Raw genomic sequence first — 25,638 nt, forward strand, 5'->3', positions numbered from 1 at the left:
TAAGAGTAACAAAGTGCTTCAAGTCAATTTGGGTGCAGGTACTGCCAAGCAGTGTAAAGGCAATGCACAAAAATAAGTAAGGAATTTTTTTTTATTAGCAAGGTCTAATAGCTTGTCTTGTTTCATGTACAATATACACATATATTCAAATATAATGAGTATTTCCAGATTAAAACCCAGGATTTTAACATCACAATAGACTTTATTTAGAGCAAAGTTGTTATTCAAAACTGTTACATGTAGTGTTTACAAGTATGCATGTAATTCCTAAGGTGTAGCAGTTGCTTAATTTAGTTATTTTTAGCCTAGGCCTACTGGAGCATGAAGCATGTTAAATAAGTAACATCATATTTCAGTCCCTCAAATCACCAGAAAAAAACCCCTGCAGTGTAAACTTAAACAAGGTAGTTTAAACCATGTAACTAATCTATGAAAGTCACACCTTTTCAACATCTGCTGAATGCTTATTATCATTACAATTGATTTTAAGATTTTACTGATTACTTTTAAAACCCTGCATGGTCTTGCTTCGAGCTATATAGCAGACCTTTTAATACCCTATGAGCTGACACATACATTGAGATCATCGGGCAGAGGTTTACTGTGAAAACAAAAGGGGACAGAGCGTTTGCAGTGAGGGGTCTGACACTCTGGACCCTTCTGCCCGAAGAGATCAGGTCTGCTGAGTCAGTGAGCTTTTTTAAATCCCTTCTTAAAACATACTTTTATCGCAGAGCCTTCCCGGATGTTATCTGAATTTTATTTGACTTTATTTTATTTTGACCGTCTTGAGAAATATATTCTAAAATACTTTTATTCCTTTAGAGTTCTTTTAGAGGAATTTTATGTCCTTTAAAATATGTTTTATTTCTTTATCTTGACTTGTGTGTTTTTATGATCTGCCTGTTTTTATTTATGTAAAGCACTTTGTAACCTGGTTTTGAAAGGAGCTCTACAAATAAAATTATTATTACAATGACAGCAAAAGTCAACTGAATATTTCGACTAAGCACATACAGCACTTATTACCAGAACATCACCTGAAATTCTACTAAATTTCCCCTTTTTTGCACATTCATAAATCAACTGCATTCATGCATCCCATAATGAAACTGCATTGCCCCTCGAGGATGCTAAAGTTCACCTTGACCTAGACCATAAGCGTTTAATTGAAGTGCAAAAAAAGCTTATCTGTGCAGAAATAACATGCGCCTTATTAGTACTGCCACACTGCTGACACGCCATGCGGTCAGATAACACTGAATGGTGCCAGCGCACGCTGTGATTGTTATCCATGAATGAATGAATGAATTGACCTTCAGCTTTCTAACACCGCCCGTTTTTATACCAAAGTCTTTGCAGCTGGAAAGGGCCGCAAATTAACTTGAATTAATCTGAACACTGCTACATTTATGAACAGACCTTCATCTGAGATTATCTTAGACTAAGACTACTCCCTCACATTTGATGCAAAACTCAAAAATGATGATGGTGCTTTGACTGTTGCAGGTCTAGAGTGGATACCAGTGATAATCAGCCCAGAGTGGATTTTCTCAATGAGGAGCGTCAAGACAAACGCTAATATTAGACCACGGCCTAGTTCTTGTCTTTCTAAGCTCTGTGAGAGAAAAGCTTGGACCACCCTGGAAATGAAAAGGCTTTTCTTTTACATTGTACCAAAGTCTAGGGCTGGCTAGCATAAACAGATATGTGTTCTGATAGTGATATGGATTATATTACCTTTAAATTTTCTGTCTTTTATTTAGAATATTGAAAATAAAAGAAATTTACCTTTAATTTCATACAGAAAATATATTTAGAATATCTTTTCTGTACCAAATTATGATAGAGACAAAGTAGAAATAGCAACATGTTCTTTGCTAGCTTATTGTTTGACCTGTTTTTCTATTTTCTGTCACTGTGATTTGTTTTTTAACGCTATGGTCTAACCAACAACTAAAAACAGGCTTGTTTAATCAAGCTGAGCATTTTCAATTTAAATTTATAACAATGGAAAACTAAAAAGGAAACCTGGTTCAACTAGCTTTAATCTTAGCTCAAGCCAGCTAGCACGGTATTTCCTGCTTTGACAGTTTAGTTCACTTGTCTTAATCTCTGTGATAATTTGAAGTGCTATTTTGAGTGATAATATACGTATTAAAAGTAGTTGTTAAGAATAAGAATCGTTCTTTTAGGTAGAAACAGATGTAGTAGCTGCTTTTTGGATGCTATAGTTACAGAAAGCATTAATTTTAGGGTAATAATAACCGTCAAGGACTGAATAGTTTATGCAAACATTACAAGTATTTTATGACTTTTTCTTTCTGTCATATATATAATATAAATATTGTCTTGTTCCTTCGTTTATTGCAAGTTAATAGTGAAAGCTATTTTACTGTATTTAGCTTAAAAGCAGGCTTGGTGTGCTTTGTATTGAAGGTAATCATAGGAAGAACTAACTTTCTCTGCAATCAAATCAATAAAGCTTACACCCAACCTACAACAGACACGCCCAATAGACTAGCAATCAAACTTCAGAAAGCATTAAGAAAGTCAAATGAACCAAAGAGTCAAAAATCTACAAATAAAAACCTTAAAAAACACAACCAACAACCTAAGTATCAAGCATAATAGACAAAGTGTATAAAATGTATAGATATTGAAAAACACGATTTTCATAATGTCAGAGAGGCAGGACATCATGACTCCAAAGCCTGATATTTAAACCCCACATGTTAGAGTAACAGCTTCGAGTGATGGATATAACAGCTGAGGTGTCGTTTGTTGTGCCAGAGACTGCCAGCCAGAGCCACTCTGGCTCTGTCCCTAATGAAATAACCCCTTCTGACAGATGGCAAGCACCACTTTCTCTCTGTTGCATAATTTAAACTGACCTCTCTAATTGGACAATGATTCAAGTCATCAGCCTTTTGAAGAAGGTCAATCTTGTCTGAATAAAATCCTGGCGGAGTCTGAATGGATTTGTTTATCTTGGGAGAATATCAACGTTTCTCGTGAATACCTTGAAGCTGGAAATACATTATATAAAAAACCCAAGACTGAACTAAAAGAGCTTAAAGGCTACTTTTAAAGCAGTGATGATACCTGAGCTTTCAAAAACATCCTTGACCTTAGTGCAACCAAGACCTGATCTTCAACTTTGACCCTAATCCCAGGGATTTGGGTCAGGGTCAAGCCTTGAATGGTCAGGTTTCCTTTCACAACAAATTCAAGTGCAAGAAACAATTTACCAGTCTTATCTTTGTTAATCCATAAGGCATACGTTTTCAAACAAAACAATATGTATCCCTAAGTGTTCCACCCCACATTCCCTTCTTTCTCTAGTTGATAACAAAAGCTTGAAGCTGTACCAATTGATAATACAGTGGTGGAAAAACCTTTTTGGGACATCCTTAAAATTTTACACAATCTCAAATACTGTAATGAAATATTTGTGGAATAATCTTTTTTGTGTTTCAAGCATTAGACAGATACGGACATAAACAAATACAAATTATATATTTTTTTGTTTATTGTTTACAAGAAAAACTAGCAAAGCTAAATTCTTGACAGTTTCAATATGTGCAATTGAAGACCTAGGAGTGATTCTCAATGCAATATTTGGGGTGTCCGAAAACCTTTTTCCACCACTGTATGTGAACTGACAGGTATTATTGGAGTGAGCCCTCTACAGGTAATTGTCAGCTGACTTCACTGTCACCCCATAGCTCTCCTAGGTGTTGACATTTTTCACCTACTTGTTTTTGCTCACAGCCCTAAATGGCTAATTTGCTTCAGTGTTAAAGTTCTCATTATTGTCGTTTCCAGACAAACTCTAGAAACTGACAGTAGACATCCTGCTCAGTCCCAGACTGTAGGCGGACACAGGTTGTGCCTCTCTGGTGAATCAACCTAGTCTCATGGCAGATTTGCAAATAGTAACAATACGTAATTGTTGCCGCATATTACCGCATGGCAAGGTAAGTTTGTAAGACAAACAAACAAACCATCCGTCCTTTGTCACAGTCAAAAACTATTTGCCTCCTTGTGCGCCACACCTGTTCCAATTAGTGCTGCCCTTAAAGCTGGGGTTGGTAATCAGATTTAGATACACTTTTTGTCATACTGGTTAAAATGATCTTTATGTCCTGATGGCAATCAATACATGATGTGTTCCTAAAAAAGAGTGAAAAAAAACTGCTATCTACAGCCAGAGTAAACCTGGGAAAACACCAACCAATCACCGTTTTTTGGCTCCCCAAATTTTAAACCAATCAAATCCCGTCCAGCCGTTCTGCCCTCCTCCTGCGCGTACATTTCCCCGGCGTGCACTCCTCCGAGTCCCCGTCTCCTGCCTCTACTTCCCCTGACTCTATTTACTGCCCCTCTCGCTCGTCCTCGGGCCTGTCCCCTCTGACCTGATGAGGTGCTTTGCCCAGGACTGTAGTCCGGATCAGAGTCTAAAAAGCTCTCACCAACAAGCAGACTAATTAATGACGTTCAGTAAGTCCTACAGAAAATATATATTTATTGTAGCGTCCGTCCGGACGCTGTAGTGATGACGAACCGACGACGTTGAGTTTTAATAACCGGTCACTGTCGGCCGTGATCACGCCAACCAACAAAACAACAATCAATGTTTGAATGAATGAAGAACTTCTCCTCTCCTCTCTCCCACTCGCACTCTCTACACCTCTCCTGATGCCTTCACTGACCGTCAACACTGTAGGAATTAAGAACATCTACACTGAACACGTTTAACAAACAGTAGAGCTGTTACAGTATTATATATGTGTTATAACTTTTCTCCTGATCTCATGTCACCGGTACAACTGGATAATGCTAGCATGATAGTTGTGAGTACTAACAGCAGCCATGTTTGTTTGTGTTTTTAACTTTCACTATGATAATGTTTTGGTGAGGACCGGTTTTGAATCAGTCACGATCATATGGTCGAGAATCAGCAGCGCTCGTGCATGTGAGCGGGGGGGCGTCGTTTTAGAGGAGCTCTGAGGGAGGAGGGGAGGGGTTAGACGGAGTCATGAGGAAAAGCTACATTCAAATTCATGCCGGTTTTCCGAGACTACCAACCCCAGCTTTAAATGTGCTCTGGAGCTCACTCTGGGTGCTGCCCACAGTGCCTCCCAGTGACAACACAAAATCCCAACATTGGCTCCAGCAGTTATCTTATTCGTGGAGATGGATGACAATTTTACCAATTCATTTCCGTGAACTGTCCCCGACCTCTTAAAACCGAACAACCTGGTGCTGAATATTTTGCTGACAAGGTTTTATGCCAGAAAGCTCTTCGTCTTTGGCCCGGCAGAGCGCTGTTTGCGTCTTGTGTGAAACCAAAGGTCAACGTGACTAGCCTCAGTTTGATCAGGTTTTGGCGCCCAGAATTCTTGGTAATGTTTAGAAAGTGATTATAGTTTGTGTTTATGTAATTAGACAATGCTGACCTTTGGTTTCACATGGGAAACAAATCCTGGTCTCCTAGCTGAAAATCCTGTTTGTTCAACCTCCTCCATACTTGGACTTTGAGACTCTTTCTATTACATCACGAGAGTTCCTGAAAGCTGTCAAGGCTCCAAAATACTTCAATCGTGCTTACTGTTGTGGATAAAGAAATCTGAAAACTTGTGACCTTGTTCAAGAATCTATAGATTGGATTTTGTGAGCATTTCATGGACGTCGCCTTAAACTTGGTTTGGAGATTAGGCTCCTTAAAATAAACTATTCCTTTACACGAAAGTCACAGCAGACAATGTGTGAATGTACATTTTGTTGTAGTCTTCTGCCTCAAAATAGTCCCAACAAACTTCCTTACTGCTGTTTTAAATGTGTCACTCAAAGGGAGCTCCAATCATTAGTTCAAAATTCAGATTACACTCAAACTGCCTGGCTGGATTATGTTGCTGTTGGAGGGGCTTATTTACTGCAGCAAACTGTTACCAACCAACAAGGGCAGCTAATCCTCTTTACAGGAGGCGGGGAGGGTGGAGACTTACAACATGGAGCCATCCCACCCTGATACACCAAAACAAGAGGGACCCAAACAAGCCTCCAATTTCTTAATTCACTTGTTTTCCAGCAGCCATCCAACCATCACCTTTAACGCCCAAAGCAAAGGGCTGAGAAGAGGACCATACAGTTCTATGCAGCTCAGCTTAGTTTGAGCGTCAGAATATCTTTGAGTGGGTCAGAAGAGGAGCTTTTTTTTCACAATGAACTTGGAATAAGTGTCGATCAAAAAGAAACATCAGGAAGAGGAGTTGATCTGTTGTCTGTGTTAAAGGAAACTTTGCAGACAACAGAGAACGAGGACTGAAAAGAGTCAGAAGAAAGGTATGAACTTGGCAGTGCAGCAAGAATGAGGTGCATTGTTTGACTGGTAGTTGCGTGCATGTTACAGATCAGAGCTGCAATCCTGACCTCACTTGACACCCAAAAGTGCCTGAGCAGCAGGGATTTTCTGCGGCCACCCATGAAGAGGAAACCTGAACTGCCAGAGAAAACACAACAAGTAAACTTGTTGCACTCTGACTTGTTGGGGCAGACGCCTAAAGAGGCTTGGTGTCAGTGATCAAGTTAAGGGGGAAACTGCAGGAGGCTGTGATCTGCTCTTGGCTGGTTGGCAGATCCCCAAGTTTGTTCGACCGACAGATGAGGGTCCAGAAGGTGGCTAACAGGATGAGGCCTGATGGCCACGTGGCCACGCAGGGATTACAAGCAGCAAGAAGAAGGTAAAGGGATTAGACTCAGCACAGAACCTTTTTTTTTTAACCTCGTCACTACTGTCACACTGACAGCACAGAGGGAATCTCCTGAGCCAGAATCTGCAACTGGTGCATCGTCTCTCCTTCCAAAACTTCTCCTCCCCTCCATCACTCCCATTGCTCATCCATCCATGCAGCCACCTCAGTTGATTGCAGGGCTCCAACAGCATCCAGGAACTAACTACTGCTGAATAACTGAGCCAGAGCACAGACAGGAGTGGACTGTACTCCCTCCTTTGTGCATGCTAACGAGCTAAAGTCAGCACCAATGAGGAGACTTTTGCATACTCTGCCAATGGACTCGTGATAAGGAGAATCTGGATTTTACTTTTGTTGACAGGAGCAATTTTACAAATGACAACTTTGGGGCTTGAAAACCACATATATTAGCCCACCATGCTTTTGAAGTCAGGACTTTTCCTCTCTTTGTGTCTGTTTACCCTCCAAGCAAGTGAAATCAAAGGTAAGAATCCCGTAGAGTCGTCCGTGCCTTTTGAAAACATATCTTTGTCTTTGCCTTTGTACTACAATTGGCGGGAGACCGGCTTTCTGTTTTCATGCTGCAGGTTTCCTAGTTGCAAGGATGAACACTGGACAAGTCAGTTTCAACAAACTCACTTATCAAAGTGGTCTTTTCTTTTGCAAGAGAACAGATGTATTTCTGTTACTTAAATAGGAATGCAATGATGTTTTTCTGCATGTCTCTTTTACACAATTGGCTCAAGATAAATCTAAATTTGGAAAGTGTGGGAGGAGAGGTGGATGTCCACATTGGTTAGTTTAGTTGATAATCGTCCTGCATGTTTTCTGTCAATGAGGTGTTTACTGACTGGCATTAGACTTACAGAGATGGTGATCCTGTTGAAGGGCAAAAGGTTTTAAAGTTAGAAGTCTGTGTGTGCCTCGGCTATTTAAAGAACTCTCTCTGCTATCTACTTGTTCAAACTCGAACCCATCTTTGTTTTTTAGAAAAATGCCAAGCAGCCAGTGAGCCACTTGGTCATGAATATTCACTATCAATTAACCAGGCGGAGACACTGAATTCGTGGTGACTGAGAAAGATGGCATCATTTCATCAGTGATAACATTTGCATCCGCACGAGTTGTCTCGATCAGTGTGATGTGCCCGGGTGAGCTCATTATCCTGAAGGAAACAAAAGCCATTCTGTTCCCAGTGTTGCTGGACGCTAATCTTTTCTGGCTTGTAATTCTGCTGTGAGGCCTTTTTGCGGCCGCACTGGGCATTAAGGGCCCGCTCAAACGCACCCTCCCCACATTCAGGTCCTCGTGTCTTTCCATGTGCAAGTCAGGCTCAAAGCGTACCGTTCCTCTAAAGCCCATTCAAATGTTTGCTACGGGGGGGTGTGTCTGTGAATGAAAGCACACATGATTTGGCAACATTTAGGGCTGCTTTCTTACCTGTTTGAATACAGGGAAGTGGGAGAAAGGCCATGTGAATAAATGAACCTGACAGACGCTGAACTCAGAGTAAAACTGCTCATAAAGTTACAGGCTACAATATCAATGCCTGCACATTCTTTGCATGTTCTTGGTGTCAGGCCAAATTTAGACTGAGGAAAACAATATTGTTCATTGAAGAGGTAATTATCTATGTGTTATACAGTGATTAACAGCTGATTCTCCTCTGTCTCTGCTGTATATCAAAGAGGCCTGTGTTTTCAGCCTTTTTGGTGCTGGAAGTTAAATTCCAACATAATTAATGAAACTCAGCGGGCATACACGTTTCAACTTCAGCTGAACTTGTTCAACATTTTGAAGTTGGACACCAAGCCAACAACAAACATTCTCACAATGAAATGCAGCCACCACAAACCATTACCTAGAATACTGCTGTTTAGTCAAGCACACTCTTCTCCAGCACTAAAATCAAAATGTTTGTTACTTCACAACAGTAGTTTGTTTGTTCATTAACAACCCCTGCGACTCCATCACAACAAATGCAATTATAATGCAATGTACTTTATTCAACACAGCAAGTGCAAGGACATAATCTCCCCACGACTGAATGATTTCAGAAATTTCTATTGCATTTCAGGGTTGTCTATTGAAATGTGGTTGCAGAAAAGTGGATGCAAGTACTTTTTGATGCAGCTTGGCGTGCCAGCGGGTCCTCCAGTCAAATCAAGTCTGTGCCAATAGCTGACCTGAAAACTGAAAATTGGATTAATTTATTCGCTGTAAGAAACACAAAAAGTTTCTTTTCAGACCATTGCCAACAAAAGTGAGATAAACGTTGTTGGGAAACAGGTCGTTCACTTGGTAAACACTCATGTTATTGTGTTATGTGTTGGCAGTACTGCAGAGTCGTGTTCAGCTGAACGCAGGACAAGTCACTTCTACCACTTTGTCATCAGGAGGCAAAGACTTGATGGAGAGAGACCTGTTAGCCATCCCTTCTCTATTGCAACCTCCAGTATTTTGCCATCCAAACAACTGTTTTGGCTGTTTTAGTTGTTAAGCTAGCTATTTTCTCTCATCTTAGCTTATAAAAGTTGACTATGATTTTGGCCCTGGTGTTTTTCTACAGAGTTTTCCAATTTCTACAAATTTTTGAGGGACAACAAGGTGCCATCATGGTCACAATAGTGCCATAGACCTAAATTCAGAAACTATACGCTTCTAAAAACACCCCAAATAGTCAAAAAGACAAATAAAAAACAAACATGCTGCAAATAAAAGAAAAGTGTGGTACAGAAAGCCACGGAAAACACACTGCAAATACAAAAATAATGCACAGCTATACTGCTTCATTTTTATCCGAATAGAAAGGGGGTCAACAGGGAATGATGGCACAGTATGATGATAAGAGTAACATCATTGTAACACTGCTTAACTATCCAGGAGATTAACAGTGGCACAAGGACTCATGCACCAAAAGACAAGTGAGGGAATGCTTTGGCATCCCTCTCGCTCTCTGGTGGGGTTTCAGCTAAGTCCTCCCTCAGGTGCCAAGAGCTGAAAAGAAAACCCCCCTGCCCTCAGACTGAACTCTGCTGGTTTCAGGGGGTTTTCGCTGACTTGTGCCTGCCCTGTTTGCCTGAAGGTCTTAAAACTTTGTCCTCCTGGCAGCCCAAATATCTTATGTCAAGTATCTTTTCCATTACACAGCATTATTTTTTCATTGCCATTTTATTCAGGGCATGTGTCTTGCATTTTGCAACTCTTATTGCATCATTCATTATATTTGATTCTGCTCTTAAGACTCTGCTTGCCAGTTTCAGTTGTTGTATTTGTCTTGGGTTTAAAGCCCTTTCTTGCTCTTGTAAATCTTTGGGCTGTCGCAACACGTTTGTCATTGTGTTCCACTGTAGATATTGCTATAAAAGCTTCCGTGAGTTATGTCTGTTCCAACTGGGTAACCCCACTGTAACTATTGTTTAGACAACATACACATATTGAAAAAAATCCAGGCTTAGGCGTGACAGAGATGAAGTAAACCAGGTGAGCCACTTGGCTGGCAATGGCTGAAACCTTGCATCTAATATTGTTGAATCTATTAATCCATTTTTTTAATTAAGTTTTAGCATTGTTTACATCAACATTAGCTAACTGAATACACTGGCTAGTTGATTAGTTGCACTCAATGGTATAGGCGTTTGTGATATCATGTCTAATCATTGAAAATGCAAATGCACACTCTCTGGGCCGTTATGTTTTCAGTCCATTATACCAGAATGGCAAGATAGGTGATGGTTGGGCGATGGTTGCCAACTTTTCAGTGAACCCAGCAGCTATCATTTAACGACTTCCACCACAGACCTATTTTTCTTACATATGTCATTTCTGGCCCTATACATGGGATGGAGTAGCATCATCTTTTCTAAATAGGTTTCACTTCAACAGTAGACAGAATAGTACAACAAGGCCTCACTCAGGCTTACTTCGTTGGTATGAGCCCAAAGAGGAATCTTATTTGCATGTGACATATTTTATTTTACAAGTTCTTAAAGTTCTGAGATATTATTATTGTTAAGATTTGTAAAAAAGTAAAAATGTTCACAAGAGGAGAATAGAACTTTTAAAATGGTTGTTTCTTGGACAGATTGTTTCTAATGCTTTCCATGTAGTCAGGAAATCCAGCTGCTGACGGCTTTTGCAACACAGTGTTTGATCTAGGATGGATTGTAAGCTGCACTTGCATAGACATAAGTTTAAAGAGATAAATAAGTCATCGTCAGATTGCCACAGATGGGAGCCGGGATGTCTTTTTACAGCAGTGTGTGTTACACCTGCTTTTGCTCTCCACACACGTTTATCCTGCATACACCAGAGCCTGCTGATATGTGATTGGTTAATACTACTTGGAGAACTAATGCACCACAAATGGAAACTGGAGAACCACCTCTGCTAAAAATCTAGATCCCTGAGCACAGATATTTTTTTTATAGAAACTGTAAATACAGATTACAAGGAGTGCGATTAAATTGCGACTACAAAGTTTTACAACAACCACAAAGATACAATAGAATCCATCCTGTTTAGATGATCTTTACACAAACACATCCTCTCCTTTTGAGAGCTCAGTGTCAGATACCAATTTAACAAAGCTTATATAATCTACACTAACTTTCTCCTTTACCTCATCTCTAACCTTCATTGTGTTTCCTAATCCAGCGGAGCCACTATTTGTTATTTAGGTGCAATGACCTCAAGTCTGTATTTTGGGGCTCATAAATCCTTATTGAGCTTATTGTCTTATAAAGTCCTCTGAGGTTTGCCACCTGGCATCACAATTAGCGCCTTTGTTCTTAAACAGCTTTATTCTAGAGAGAGTTAATGGGCAAACTGGCTTGGGTAATGGTGTGGAATTACCTTCCAGTAAAGCCTCACAAGGGCAGTTGAGGTTGTTTTCTTTTCTATGGTGATTAGACTATTAAAGCAGTTTCACTCAGAATCTGTGCAGCCTCTTGGTTATACATTTAAAGGACATTTGCCAGCCTGTGTTTATGTTTCTGCTGGAGTGGTTGCATTTGACTGGACTGTTTTTGTCAGCTGTACCTGCATCCAATCCCCTCAAGGTTTGCTGTGCACGCACATTTTCCGTTTACAGCAGAAATCCATGTGCCTGCATTTCTGCAACTTCTCATCTGGCCACTCCACAGTAGAAACATATCCTAACACTGTTTGTCACTAAGCAGCTTCAGTGATGCGAGTCGCCCAAGGGTTTCTCAGAAACTGTTCCTAACAGAGGGGAAACTGTTACTGTCTTGACACATCTTTGCACTTTCACTGTGTTCAATACAGCCCTTTTCAAATTTGCACCCCGGAAATTTTCCAAAGTTAGTTGTTCACACATGTCTCTCACAGCGTGAAGTTTTCCTTCAGGGAATAAGGAGAGAAGGAGAAATTGAGCAGCAAGCTATGACATAGAAAAGGAACTGAGGAGTAATGTTTACAAGGTATCCAAGATAAGGGATGAAGCAAAGTTCCTATGTTGACATTTGTTTTGTCTTTTTATAAATGTTTAATGTGATCAGAAATGTGCAAAGTATCAACAAATTAATGTAAAAGAAAATGCATTACCAACATGAAGATTGCACCAATCTTGCACTGCTGTTTTGTGCACCAGTCACATGACATCAATGTCATCACTCCTGCCCACTCACATGATCAAAATGTCCTGATTTTCACCTGCTTTGTTTATTCATCGGCTATCCCGGCTTTCATTAATTTATAATAGAAGGCTTGCAGGTAAGAGTTCAGATAAAGTCTGGGTAAAAATTTCAACTATGTGTGTTCACACATGCAAGCTCACCTTGCATGTGTGAACGTTTTCAGGACTTTAGTGTATGCATTAGCCTTCACACGGCAGCACCTCAAGCTTCAAGCCCCAGACATTTTCAAAGTGAACTTTACGGCTTAAATAACTCAATGCACATTTAAGAGATACACGCTAAAGTAACAAACATCTTAGAGTTAGTATAATACAAGCAAGAACGTAGACAGGAGTAAATAACATGAGTAAGAGCCAAAAAACATGTATAGTGGACACAGGTACTGACAGGCATAGAGGCAATGCACAGTGTTTGCAGAGACAGGTGTGTTTATCATAATTGCATAATTGGAAAATCAACAACATCATCAATTTCATTATCATTATGAATATCCTAATCAGCATATCCTCAATAACGTTGTCCTCAACATCATTGATGGTATTCATTCATAGTTTTCAGTCACGTGACCAGCACGAAAGCATGGAGGGCATAACTAGCATATGGAGCAGCAGCATTGAGGCGTATATATATCACCCATAGACTGTATAAAATATGGACGTAGTATGCGTGATGTCACCCATCTGTTTCTGAAGCGCTGTTCTGTGGGCAATCGGCGGCGGCAGCCATATTGCTGCTGTCAAGCCAGTGTGGCGTAAAGAGGCGGGCTTTGAGCCTCCGAGCCAACAGCTACAGTGTTCCCGCCTGTCAGTCAAGTCAGCTGTGCCTCTCATTGGAAGACTCATAATCTACATATCTTTGAAATTGCCGCGTTAGAGAGAAATTCACCCCCCCTACAGTGTTTGCCGATCGAGAAATGAGCTATTCAGACTACACTCGTCTTTTGTACCAGGCTGTGAACATGTTTATTTATGCTGTAAAGATTGGCTTTTTTGAACAGGTGTGTATGTGGTCACCTGACAACCACAGTAAAAACTGACGTATGAAAAGAAACTCAAAGTTTTTGGCTTTAAACTGCGACACTACTTTAACTGCTGAAAACAGCCTAGTCATAGACAGAACTTCACTGACGTAATACATATAGAATAATATTTACATACCTATGGGAGAATCCTTTCTCTTACTCTACCACCAGGATGAAAGCCTGCAGAAGCACAAACAACTACAGTATATGTATGCATTGAGCCAGCAATGCTGCAGTTCACCTCTTCAAGCAAAGGAGGGTTATAATAAACCAGGCTTCAGTCACCAACAAATAGGGACGTTATTATTTAGCTAGCGTGCTAGTTGTGTCGTCATATTACAGCTGGAATTGTTTTCATCTATCCATGCACACCACCATGTCAGAACAAGTACTATGTTGCCTAAAAATACATTATTAACATACTCAGTGTTCACTCAAATGTGTATCCAATAGTAAAATAACTGTAGGGCATTTTTTGTTAAGTTTCTTTGAATATGCAGATGATAGCAGAGTCCACTAATTCCATTAAGAGTGTTGTAGTAGGAAGCCTTTCTTGCTCGGCAGAGGCTGGTCCCATAAGCATGTGACATCGCAGCTTCTTTTTCGTCTATTTCTTTGTTTCCTCTTTTGGTTTAATCATTGGTTCAATCATGGTTTGATAATTAATTAATATTTTATACAGTCTATGGGTTTAATTTGCGCTGTGACATCACGTCAAATTAATGAATGCCAGAGAGTTGATATTTCTGTTGGTTATTTATCTGATTCCTTGATTCCCATTTCAGGACTTACAAAGATTGTAACTTTAATACTGCACTGTTAAAAAATTCAAGGCATCAGCAAGATACAAAAATGGTCAAAGCTCTGAAAACATGAGATCCTAGCCTGGTCATTATGCAACAGTACAGAGTGTTTAGTAAGAGCCCCCATGTGTTTCAGCACAGTCCAAACCTTAAGTTAATTGTGCAGGCTTTCTAAGCCCCTCACACCCCTACTTGATTTGCTGTTATAATAAAACCTGAAAAGTATTCTGGTCTCAGGCAAGTTGCAGTAGGCCTAGTGGTTTTGTTTTTATCTATAAGGTGTTTTAAATAAATGACTACTTTATAAAAAAAAATGTAATGTATTAATGTCACAAATCTGTCAATGTAATAATTGCAAAGGAAACAATCGCCAAATCTAATCAACTATTCAACTAAGCAAAAGCTCAGAATTGCACTACTAACCCAGGATGCTTTGGTTTTGTGTTGCCTTTCAGACCCTCATGACAACAGCATCTCTGGACTAAGGGATGTGAGGTATCGGCACTTTCTAGAAGCCCCTAGACCAAACAGACATGCAGCAAATGTCCGAGCAGAGCAGGGCGGACATCGGACAAAAAGGTCAGCGATCTTCCACACCGGGGTCAAAGTGTGTCCTCATGAGACAATGACAGAGGTCATCGGCAGCCATCGGACCTACTACAAACTCAGAGGTAAAAGGAAATGTCCGCTGATAGACTTTGATGTTAGCTTGCACTTTTAATATACTTCCTGCACTTAAAATTTCAAAACTGCAAACCAAGAGTTATTTGTAGTTGGTTAACTAATTGTCTGCTTTGATGCTTTCTGAAATAGCAATCTAGTGTATCATTTAAAAAAATAATAAGATCCTCCTCAGTACATATTCTGTAACTTGCTGTATTAGTGATCATGCACATACATGCTCCTTCATATAGCTGTGTGTTATTGTCTTAATTGTATGGAGCCTGTTTTTTGTTGACACCATGCTTCTGAAGGACGCACTGGAGCTGTTTCACAGGCTTTAGGGACCACTCATGTAATGAAGTGGTATGCAAATATCCTTTGTCCAAGCAAGATGGATTGCCGATGAATTTAGGTGGAAAGAGTTCCACCCTGGTTACTATAATAGCTCAGTAATTCAAATTGTTCCACAACAGCTGCCGTGGTGTTTGATGTTAAAAGGAGGCAGATTCATTTGGAGTGTCTGAGGTAATCGCATCGCTCCAGAAATGAGTTTGTCAGAGAATAAATTTCCCACAGGCATCATGATATTGGACAATGTGGGGCTTGTTTCCGCCACGGAGGCCGATAAAACATTCTGTAGCTTCAGGGGGTCTTTTTACTCATGATTTTTAATATTCTCAAAAATGTCACAGACATGCAACAACTTACATTTACAGTCTGACATTTACTGAGCCTGACTTGACAGCCTCATTCTGCTGTCAGTGTTGAGTCACTGTCAACATAATGTGATTTATTTTTTGTACTGTGAATTTGTTACGGGTGTGAGGGTGAACCCAAAAGCAGCACACTGGAGCCCGGAGGAAACAGCAGGTAACAGTCTTTACTAACCCGGTCACACAATGTCTGTTGAGATGCTGGTTTCGCTGTGTGGAGGATCAGGCTGGAAACAGACGAGGAGCAGGCAAATCTCTTGGTCGGGGACAGAAGGCTGAGGTAGTTACCAGGGCAGAAACGAGGAAGGAAGGTCGGGGACAGGCAGGGTTGAAACCGGGAGATCAGTCCGAGGAAAAGTGCTGGAGAGTCTTGCATTTGCAGTGAGAACAATCTGGCACTGAGTGAGCTGAAACCGGGACTTAAATACTGGCAGCAGGTAAACGAAGGGGAGTGGAAATGTAGTGGGCTGAGAGGCTGAGCAGGTGTGGCAGGTGATAACTGTGACAGAATTTTTAAACATGTGCACGTGATGTGTTTTTATTTGATGCTTATTTGATGGAAAGTTTGTCTTCCAATCTTTCTTATCGTGAGCTGATGGTTTCCTTAATCTGTGATGAAGTCATACATGTGCTTGTTGCAAACACATTAAATGCTATGTCTAGTCATCTATACCATGAACTTAAATGCCACCGTGTATTCGTACATATTTATTAATTGTTATATATTTCTTTGTAAAAGTTAAACAAAAACAACCACTGAATATCCTGATATGTCTTCAGTTTGTCAGGAGGCGATCTGGGAAGCATTTCGGATCTTCTTTGACAGAGTCCCTGACTCAGATGAGTACAGATCCTGGGTCTACACCTGCCAGCATGAAAACCTCTGTATGGACGACCTGGCAAGGAACTTCAGCAGCGCACAGGAACATATAGATATGGTGGCCAGAGTGAGTCAGAACCAACACGACCGGACCGGAAAACTTTCTGCGACAAGCCGTTTATCTGTTTTTCTTGTCTGTTTATCAAAGCTGATATCTTGTGTCTTGTTTCCAGAGAGTCGCCATGGCAGGGGAAATTGAAGGGTATGTGAAACTGTGCCTTTTGAATGTTGTGTTTCATATGAGAAACCTTTGTGTGTATGCAGGGATTCTTTCAAAATACACTCAAAACAATGTCTCAGAAGAATCTGTAAAACTATCCAATCTAAAGAGATTTAAAACCTCTTCTCAAAGTGTTCATATGATGTTTCAACAAATGAAACATATGGTGATGTTAGACAAAAACATGGAGATCATAAACATGAGCGATACAGGAAGACTTCTTAGCGCAGCGAATGCTTACTGTTGTCTCAAACCCTGATCACGTGTTCTTTGATTCTCAGAGTTGAACCTGGGACCCCAGACCCAGACAGGGAGTGTGAGTCTTACACTAATACTAATTGAATTACCTGTTAAACTTAACAGGTATGAACACATATTATGAACAAAAACCCTCTCTGTTTTGTTACAGGCACCTGGACACCTCATCTGCTTCTGCTGCCAACTGAGACTGAAGTGGTACGATAAAATCAAAAGTGTCAAAGTCACGTTTTACTGCTCTGGATTAATGTTTTAATAACAAACAGTGTTAATTGTATTTTCTCTGCCAGATACAAGAAGACTTGAAAACTGAGAATTTTGAATACGTTGTTGAGTTCAGTGTCACTGTCGTGGACCCCGCATACAACGACGTGCTAAGTGATCCAGAGGCCCTACACACCAGTGACATCACACGAGAGCTCACAGACAAGGTAAGAGTAGAGTCTAAGTTTACAAACCAATAGGAAATGGCAAAAGTTAAAGTGCAGTCTTTTTGAAGAGTAACAAACGTCAAAGTGAAATTAAATTAAATGAGATTTAATTGGGTTGATCTCTCCAGACTATGCAGCCACGCAAGATCCAGTTTTCATTTAATTCTGCCTGGCACCACACATTATCAGTGATGTGCACACCTTAAAAAGGTTGAATAATTAGACTTTCAACGTGAAAATATTAATTTCAGTTCAGTATCCATTAAAGTATATGATTATCAGTTTGTAGTGAGCACAACCAGGCAGAGTTAGCTGTGATGCCTACATTATCAAATGCTGATCATTGGCACTGAAGTGTTTTGCAAGTGTTATATCGTCACGGAGCTCAAAATCCCCTGATGTTAATCAACATCCGCCATTGGTTAACACAGATCAACAGCCTGCACGAATCTACTGCTTAGAATAGACTTCTGTGGTGAACATCCGTGGCCACCAGTAATCATTGACATCCGTACATACTCGGACTATGATGCCTACGTGGCCACGCCCACGCATCATTCTGGATTCAGACCCAAGCTGCATTACTTTTCAAAAACTAGCATGACAACATTCAAAAGTGTTGTGAAATGACCCCCTACACTATAGAACAGCTGTTCTGTTACTTATCTGTAACCTCAAACCACAAACCAATCGCCCTCTCTGTCTCTGCTTGAGTCTACCGTTAAGTGTGTTCATTTCTCATTATGTAAGATGCCTTATAGAGAGAACACAGGATGCCAGCTTCTATAGGGTTGTATTGTTAGGTGTAATAGCTCGCCCTGATTGCTTTAACAGCTTTAGGTTGTCAGTAAAAGGACTTAAGTTAATGACCGCAAGCCTGAAATAGTAAGACCTAATCATATAGATAATCTCTGCCTAAGCAGGCATTCACTAAGACCCTGACCACAGCTCTCAACAATGACTTGTGCACTAGAAGTTTAACCTTTCTTTACTGTAGAATCATACCATACTGCCATTACTAAATAATGCTGAAATAAACCCCTATGCTCTAGGGGTTGATCACAGTATAGTACTGCTTGATTAAGAAACAAAAGCACCAGTAAACATGTGTGGTTGTGGCTGTCACCGTTACTACAAATGCTACTTTAATCTTATTACTTGTTTTTCAGCTTTTGATATCACTTCCCTCCAAAATGTTTATTCACACCTTTTCTTAACCACCTTGTTTTTCTAGTTTTCATGTTTGGACCGATCACTAAATGACCAATCCTGTTTTGAATTTCAGTTAACAATAACATAAAACAGAAAGAGGAGATTCAGTGATGTCAGTGATAGTTTATGAAAAGTTGAAGAATTTCAGCACTCTCGCAATACAGTTCAAAACTTTAAATTATAGAAATTGACGGCAGCTTAAAGTAAGAACGCGTTTCAGCCCTAGGCTTTCATCAGCGTCTCACCAACTAGGTGGGTGTGTCCCATTTATAAGTAATTATCAGCACGTGGCAAACCCATAGACTGTATAAAATATGGACGTAGTATCCGTGACATCACCCATCTGTTCCTGAGAGCTGTTTTGAAGCAAATCGACGGCAGCAGCCATATTGGAAATGCTGAACTCAACCAGGCAGAGTGTGACGTAGTGTGAGTCTCTTAGCCAATGGCTGTGTGTTCCCGACCGGGAGTCACGTCAGTCATGTCCTTATTTGGGCAAAACTCATAATCTTAATATCTTCTTAACAATCATGTTAGAAAAAAATTCACCCCCCATACAGTGTGTGCCATTAGAGAGATTAGCGTTGTAGGACCAAGACGTTTTTTGAACCAGGCTGTAAACATGTTTATTAATGCTGCAAAGATCGTCTTTTTCCCATTCATATCTATGTGGTTTCCGGTGTTTCTGCAGCCAGCCTCAAGTGGATTTTCGATGTATTGCAGTTTATATCACTTCCGCATTGGCTTCATCGTTTGAGACCGGAGTTTGCCGCTTGGGCAAACCACAAAAAAAGGCCACTTTACATAATAACAAAAAGTGCTACAAAGTAGGAAAGATACATTGTGGGAATTATATAAAGATAGAACATATATATGTGTTTTCTTGAAGCTGCCGTCAATTTCTATAATTTAAAGTTTTGAACCGTATTGCGAGTGTTGACATTCTTCAACTTTTTGTTCTTTTCCGGTCAGCACCGAGTAATTTTATGAGTAGTTTCGAGTGACCACACCATTTCTCTGTCTCTAGTGATAGTTTATGTCCAACACACTTACATTTAACTCCCTACATTACAAGTGAAAGAATCTAATGTATACAATAAGACTGAGACACTGACTGAGACACCCACCCTGCAATAAGGAGCATGCATTCACGTCTGCTGTGCAATAATGCTGGTCTATTATTTTTTTCTTGTTGCTACGCTCACTATGCAAGTTTCTCTGTGCAATAACCTAACTTATTTATGCACAAGTACAAAGTATACATTGTGTACATATATGTTATATTTTATTTGCATCTTTATATAATTCTATTCAACACTGTAAGTGCATTGTCTAATTCCTGTCCCTTGTTGTAAGCTGCTATGACAAAAGAGGGGGATGAATAAAAGTATACCTTATCTTATCTTGAGTATGCAATGACAAGCTAAAACAGTCCAATTAAAGTGACCTATGTTATGTCTGTTATAATGAAGGCAGCAGGAGCCACAGCTTGCAAGTATTTGTGGAGTCAATAGTAACATGCAGTCCATGTTCAAGCCACTGGAATGTCATTAAGTATATAAACATAATGAATATAAGAGGTTTGTATTTGTTTCCATGTGTACTTACAGTTTTTATAGCTGCAGCTCTTGTGTATGAATAATATCAAATAAATAAACAAATGTAAAACCATTATGTTTTAAAAAACTCCTCTAATACCTCTAAACCAGCGCCTACTGTACAAAATTGTACAACAGTATGTGAAATAAATTCCTTAGATAATAGGTTTTGGGACAGTTTTATTCCTAAGATGTAGAAATGATTAGAAATGTTTGTACCTACAAAAGAGCTTTCTTTTCTCAAAGTTGGGAGTGACAAAAAAGAGAGAAAAAGCAAATTTTTTTCCTTCAGCTTTCTCTCTTCTTCTTTTTCTGAATAGATGCTTCAAGTGTTTGAACGAGTTCCAGGATTCAAAGAGATTCAAGTTCTGGGATTTCGGTGGGTTGCACTCAAAGTTCCTCAAATGTTAGCCTCATACTAGCCCTTGGTGATGATGATTTATTCTGACAAGACATTGCAGTAAATGAGACGGGATGCTTAAAACATAACTTTCTCATTCTGTCCTCCTTTTGTCATAACCTCAACAGAAACTGTGCTCTTTCTCTAAATATAGTCATTTGGGACGTGACTCAGACGTCTCTCCCTTCCCAGACATCCATTTCCAGCAATCTGTTTGTTTGTTTACAACTTGATTTGTTGTGTTGGTCAGCTCCGAGGATATGTCTGTGCGCGTGGTCTTTAATGGAGACACAGAGTTGGGGGATGAGGATGAGGTTCTTGAGGAGGCAGACCAACATGAGGATGTTAATGCACCTAAATTGAAGTACATCATAGTAAAGGCCTTAAAAGATGAACCATCCCTCCCGCTGGACATAAGGACAATCAACTTTGAGACTGGTAAGCAACAATGTACCCACCTTTAACTGGGTTATAAAATACAAAGTTGGCTTTAGGTGGTGAAGCTGTATAAGTCTTTATATCTTTCTCTCCAGTTACCACGATCTATCCTGTTGCGGAGCTCGGCATTAACCCACTTGAAGGCGTTGTGTCAGGGGATTACACTACAGCGGCACCCACAGATGAAACTATTCCCACTCCAACTTTCCTCCCCACTGTGGCAGTGATAGAAAACTATTTGGATGCTGTTACAAATGAGCCAGAAACACACACCTTTGTGCCTTACATCCCAAACATTGACCCCGAAACAACTCCCAGTGCTGCAGATGAGACTCCTCTGATGGCATCTGTTGAGGAATCCACAGAAGACAGCGCTGAGGAGCCTAGTGGCACCGCTACACCAGACATCACACTAGATGATGGGGTTGAGACTGAGCCAGAACAGACGACATACGGTAAGGATTCTTACAGTTACATCGTGTTTTTATATTAATATTTTGAAGCTGAATGAAAAGTGCCAAGTTCGTCACTTCAGAGATTTATTGATTAATCAAACTGTGGTGTAGACTCCATTGAGAGATATTGCCAGCACACAATAAGAGCCTCAGGACTGAACTCCACACTTAACCCACACTTTGCCATCACGCTGTGGTTTTGTGTTCTTGATCCTGATGATCGATGGTGGGAAGTCAGCAGGAGGGTGAGCTGATTGGAACATACAGGAACAGCTTATAAGGGTATTTACAGTAAAGAGACATTTTTTGGATATTGAAAAGTGAGAAGAATAAGTACATTTAATTATTAATAACATTGGTAGGATTATACCAAACAAAAGAAGAGATTACTAATTATTTAAAGGTAATTAGATTAAATCAGGATGATACAAAATAACCTGAAAGAAATGTGTTGAGAGGGGAAGAACGAAGGAACAGATGGAAAAATAATTAGCAATAACTGATTTAATTTTGATCAGAGGGAACGGGATGTTAGAATAAGGATTCTTCAAACATTATGTGTTGATTAAGCCTTATTAGAAAGTCTGGTGCAATATTTTCTTTCATCGGTCTGTTTATTCGCACTGCTTTCTAATATGAGCCCAAACTCTGAGAGTAAATCAACCAGAGTATAAATTCGAAGTGTCATTTCTTTAAAGTTACCCTATTTCATCTTTTCTTGCTCATATTTTCATTTTTCCACCTGCACAGAATGCTCCCCTCTCAAAGCAAATCTAAAATGCAGTGCAATCAGACCTGGTGGTCCGGTTTGGACATGGAGGTGCTCCCTGCTGAGGCAATACATCATATTAAAACCCATTAACAAGCAAGAGCCCTGGTCTTGGTTGAGTCATTTCGAACTCGTGCTGTGCAGCTAAACTTCAAGCCTGCAGTATTTCTTTTTTAAATTCTGGTGGGGGCTTTTAAAGTTTGCAGATATGTAGGGCCTGTCAGAAGGAATTTTGTACAAGTGTGTTTGAAATGATGCACACTGAACTACATTTAATGAATGGTTTCAGCCCTTAAGAAGGCTGTGAACATCAGAAGGAACATGTCATACAACCAGGCAGCAAGGGATCAAATTACATTAAGAGCCTCCCAGCTACTTAAAGGAATAGTTATATATTACAGGAAATACTTTATCTCTTTCTTTGTAAGAGTTAGATAAGAAGACTGATGCCACTGCATATGGGAAAAGCTTGTTATAGTGCCAAATGTCAATCAACCACCTACTATCACCTCTAAAGCTCACATCACAGTCACAGTGATAGAGAAAGTCTAATCTATCCGAGGCAATAAGTTACCTAAATTACACAGCCTGTAGTGGTGTAGTGATCTCAGTGAGATGGCAATACAGCCTCAGGACTTGGTTATTGGCCAAAACTGCAATATATATTTTTGCATTTACATTTGTGTGTCTAAATTGAACCAAAAAGATAAAACATGCTTAATATTTTACTTTAGAGCTGGTAGTGTGTTTTTAAAATCTGTAAATGTAAAAAAAATGTAAATATCAACATTAAGACACAATGGCTGGAGTTAAGGTATTAATAGTAATCTGCAGTGAACGTGTATGCAGTGATTCTTGCAAAAAGTATTGTCTTCTGTTCATAAAATCACAATTTGATGTGTTTTTCTTGCAGTTGTACCCGCCCTGGATGATGAGTTGGAGGAGGAACAAGCTACTGAAGTTTCCAATAACCTGCCAGAGTTTACTGATCCCACAGTTACTGAGCTGTCCATCCTAGAAGCAACAGTATCAGTCTACACTACATCACCTTATGAGCAAGCTGATCAAGGCAAAATTATTCTACAGTTTCCAAATACAAAAATTCTGTCAAGTTTCTCAAAATGTATTTCCGAGAAAGGTGTAGCCTCTTGAAATTAAGCCTTTTTTGGTACCAGAGTAGTTTTTAATTTCACTTAAAAACTTTCACAGTTGCAGCCACCGACAACAATAAGGTTTAAGCGTTTCACTCATTGTGAAAATCATTAAGCCTCGGGGCAAGAGTTTAACAACTTAGACAAAGCAAATTATACAGTAAGACAGTGAGGCATCCAATTATAGACCAAACTTTAAAGCTTCTTACAAGAACTGTTTGACATTTCAGGAAATTCTTTCACCCTCTTTATCCAAGAATTAGGTAAGCACATTGATAAACATCTCGCAGAGGAAAAAAACCTTCAACCACCATCCAGCACCTCTAGAACTTAAATTACATAACCTTTTTTTTAATAGAAATTTAACTCTGTGGGGTCTTTCTTTCTTTCTATGGTAGATGGTAGTTTCCCGTCAACCTCACTTAGGGTTGCCAACTTTCTCAGTGCTAAATAAGGGACAGGTGCACGGTGCCATGGTGGTGTGAGCATGATGTGTGAATTCAGCGTATATTCATAGTCTGATTCAACTGGAAATGCAGAAAGTGTGCATATTCCCTTTAATCATTACTGTATCATTATGTAACCTCATATAAATAAACCTCAAGGAAACCACAATTTGGATCTTTACGTCAAAAAACAGGCAAAAGAAAAAGAGGAGTATGACTCACCAAATGTACCTTTTCCATGGATACTTTTTGCTGCCGTTGACAGACTCAAGCAGTCTTTTGTCCTTTTGCACAGCCAGAGTTTTTGCAGGACTTTTGCACATTTACGCTGCATACAACCGATGCACTTGAGGGGGCCTGTGATTGGATGACAGGCGGTGTGATTGGCACATGATCTGACCCTGCCGTTTTATCTGATCTAGGATCTGCAGAGTGCAGTCTGCTGTATTTACAAGAGTTAATAGTCAATATACCGGACAATTGAGGTCCCGTATGAAACAAACCAATTTAGCCCAATATATGGGATTGCCCGGCTAATACGGGACAGTTGGCAACCCTAACCTCACTGTAAGGCATTAAGTGACATTTGTTTCTAATGTTTAGCTAATGCTATGTTTTCTACCCCTAAACTCCAAATTTTAAAATTCTTGTTGTGTGCTGATTATACAACTACAACTATAACATTCAAGTTATCATGCTGTAGAGCTGGAAGGTTACATTTTGAAAATATTTTTGACATGAAGCTGCCAGTTTCCTCATAGGCCTACATTCAATCTCCATGCTTCATGTTTGCTTTGTCTTACTCTATACTTATCAAATGTGGTGAGAAAACAGTGGTATCAATCTTCTAATTAGACTAAACTAAAGCTTGAAAAGAAGAAAAGGGAACTGTGTTTCAAGTGGTTAGCATAAAATATGTAGGCTAGCACCATTGCTCTAGTGGATTAAGCTTTGGTCAAAAGCCATGAGTGCAAAAAAGGGTCTTTGTTAAATCATCAAACCAGTGAGATATAAGGGGTTTATATGAATGAAGTACAAAAGAGTACAACAAATAAATTATTTGTATGTGTTCATGTTGTTCTTTTAGAAATACCTGAGCTAGCTGAAGATGATGATGAGGACCATACTACTGAGGTTTCCAATGACTTGCCAGAATCCACGGATCCCACGGTTACTGAGACGTCTGTCATTGAAGAAGCAGTCCTATTCGACACAACGTCATCTCCTGAGGAAGCTGTCCAAGGCATTTAAAACTCTTCTGTCAAAATGAATTTTGACAAATGTGTAAAACTATGAACCATGAAAACAAGAGGGCAGTTTAAATATTTCATACATTGTGAAATCATTAAGCTTCATAAGAACCTCTAAAGTACTCAAAGGAATACTTCGACATAAGAGGAAGTACTGATGTTAGGTACCAAAAGAGCTAGTCTGATTCCTCCTGAGATTAATTAACCAACTACTTGCAATTCTGAAGCTCATATTACAGTTATTTTAGAAATAGAAAGTCAACGCATGCAGAACAATAATTGTGTATCCAACACAGATTGTAGTTGTCTGGCAGCCTCACTGAGATGACAAAACTAGCAACTTTGTTATGGCTAGCTTAGAAGTTGCAGCATAGCTCCCAAAAAACTAAATCCCTGTTGTGTGTAGCAGAATTAAATATGATTTAACATGATTAGCATTGTGCTTTAGAGCCGCTAGTAAGAGTGTTTTTTATTTATATTCATAGTTTCATTCTATTTATGTATTTATTTTTTAA

At 39.6% G+C, this 25,638-nt stretch overlaps 1 protein-coding gene and 1 long non-coding RNA gene across 2 annotated transcripts in view; one reads left to right on the plus strand and one right to left on the minus strand.

Annotated features, from left to right (window-relative positions):
- Positions 1 to 7,074: 7,074 nt before the first annotated feature.
- impg1b (interphotoreceptor matrix proteoglycan 1b) overlaps positions 7,075 to 25,638 on the plus strand; it is a 30,570-nt gene continuing 12,006 nt past the window's right edge. The window contains exons 1-12 of the mRNA XM_034674365.1: positions 7,075 to 7,242; positions 14,695 to 14,910; positions 16,396 to 16,562; positions 16,669 to 16,697; positions 16,997 to 17,031; positions 17,125 to 17,171; positions 17,264 to 17,404; positions 20,535 to 20,593; positions 20,865 to 21,052; positions 21,148 to 21,507; positions 23,190 to 23,345; positions 24,961 to 25,116. Of these exons, the coding sequence (XP_034530256.1) occupies positions 7,176 to 7,242; positions 14,695 to 14,910; positions 16,396 to 16,562; positions 16,669 to 16,697; positions 16,997 to 17,031; positions 17,125 to 17,171; positions 17,264 to 17,404; positions 20,535 to 20,593; positions 20,865 to 21,052; positions 21,148 to 21,507; positions 23,190 to 23,345; positions 24,961 to 25,116 (1,621 nt within the window). The 5' untranslated portion in view covers positions 7,075 to 7,175. The remainder of the gene's footprint in view (positions 7,243 to 14,694; positions 14,911 to 16,395; positions 16,563 to 16,668; positions 16,698 to 16,996; positions 17,032 to 17,124; positions 17,172 to 17,263; positions 17,405 to 20,534; positions 20,594 to 20,864; positions 21,053 to 21,147; positions 21,508 to 23,189; positions 23,346 to 24,960; positions 25,117 to 25,638) is intronic.
- Positions 21,578 to 25,112, minus strand: LOC117805809. The gene is made up of 3 exons (XR_004629527.1): positions 24,967 to 25,112; positions 24,096 to 24,230; positions 21,578 to 21,757 (listed from the first exon to the last, which is right to left on the minus strand). It is a non-coding gene; the product is annotated as an uncharacterized LOC117805809 (long non-coding RNA).

This window comes from Notolabrus celidotus, chromosome 22, assembly GCF_009762535.1.
Source record: "Notolabrus celidotus isolate fNotCel1 chromosome 22, fNotCel1.pri, whole genome shotgun sequence".
Taxonomy (NCBI): Eukaryota; Metazoa; Chordata; class Actinopteri; order Labriformes; family Labridae; genus Notolabrus; species Notolabrus celidotus.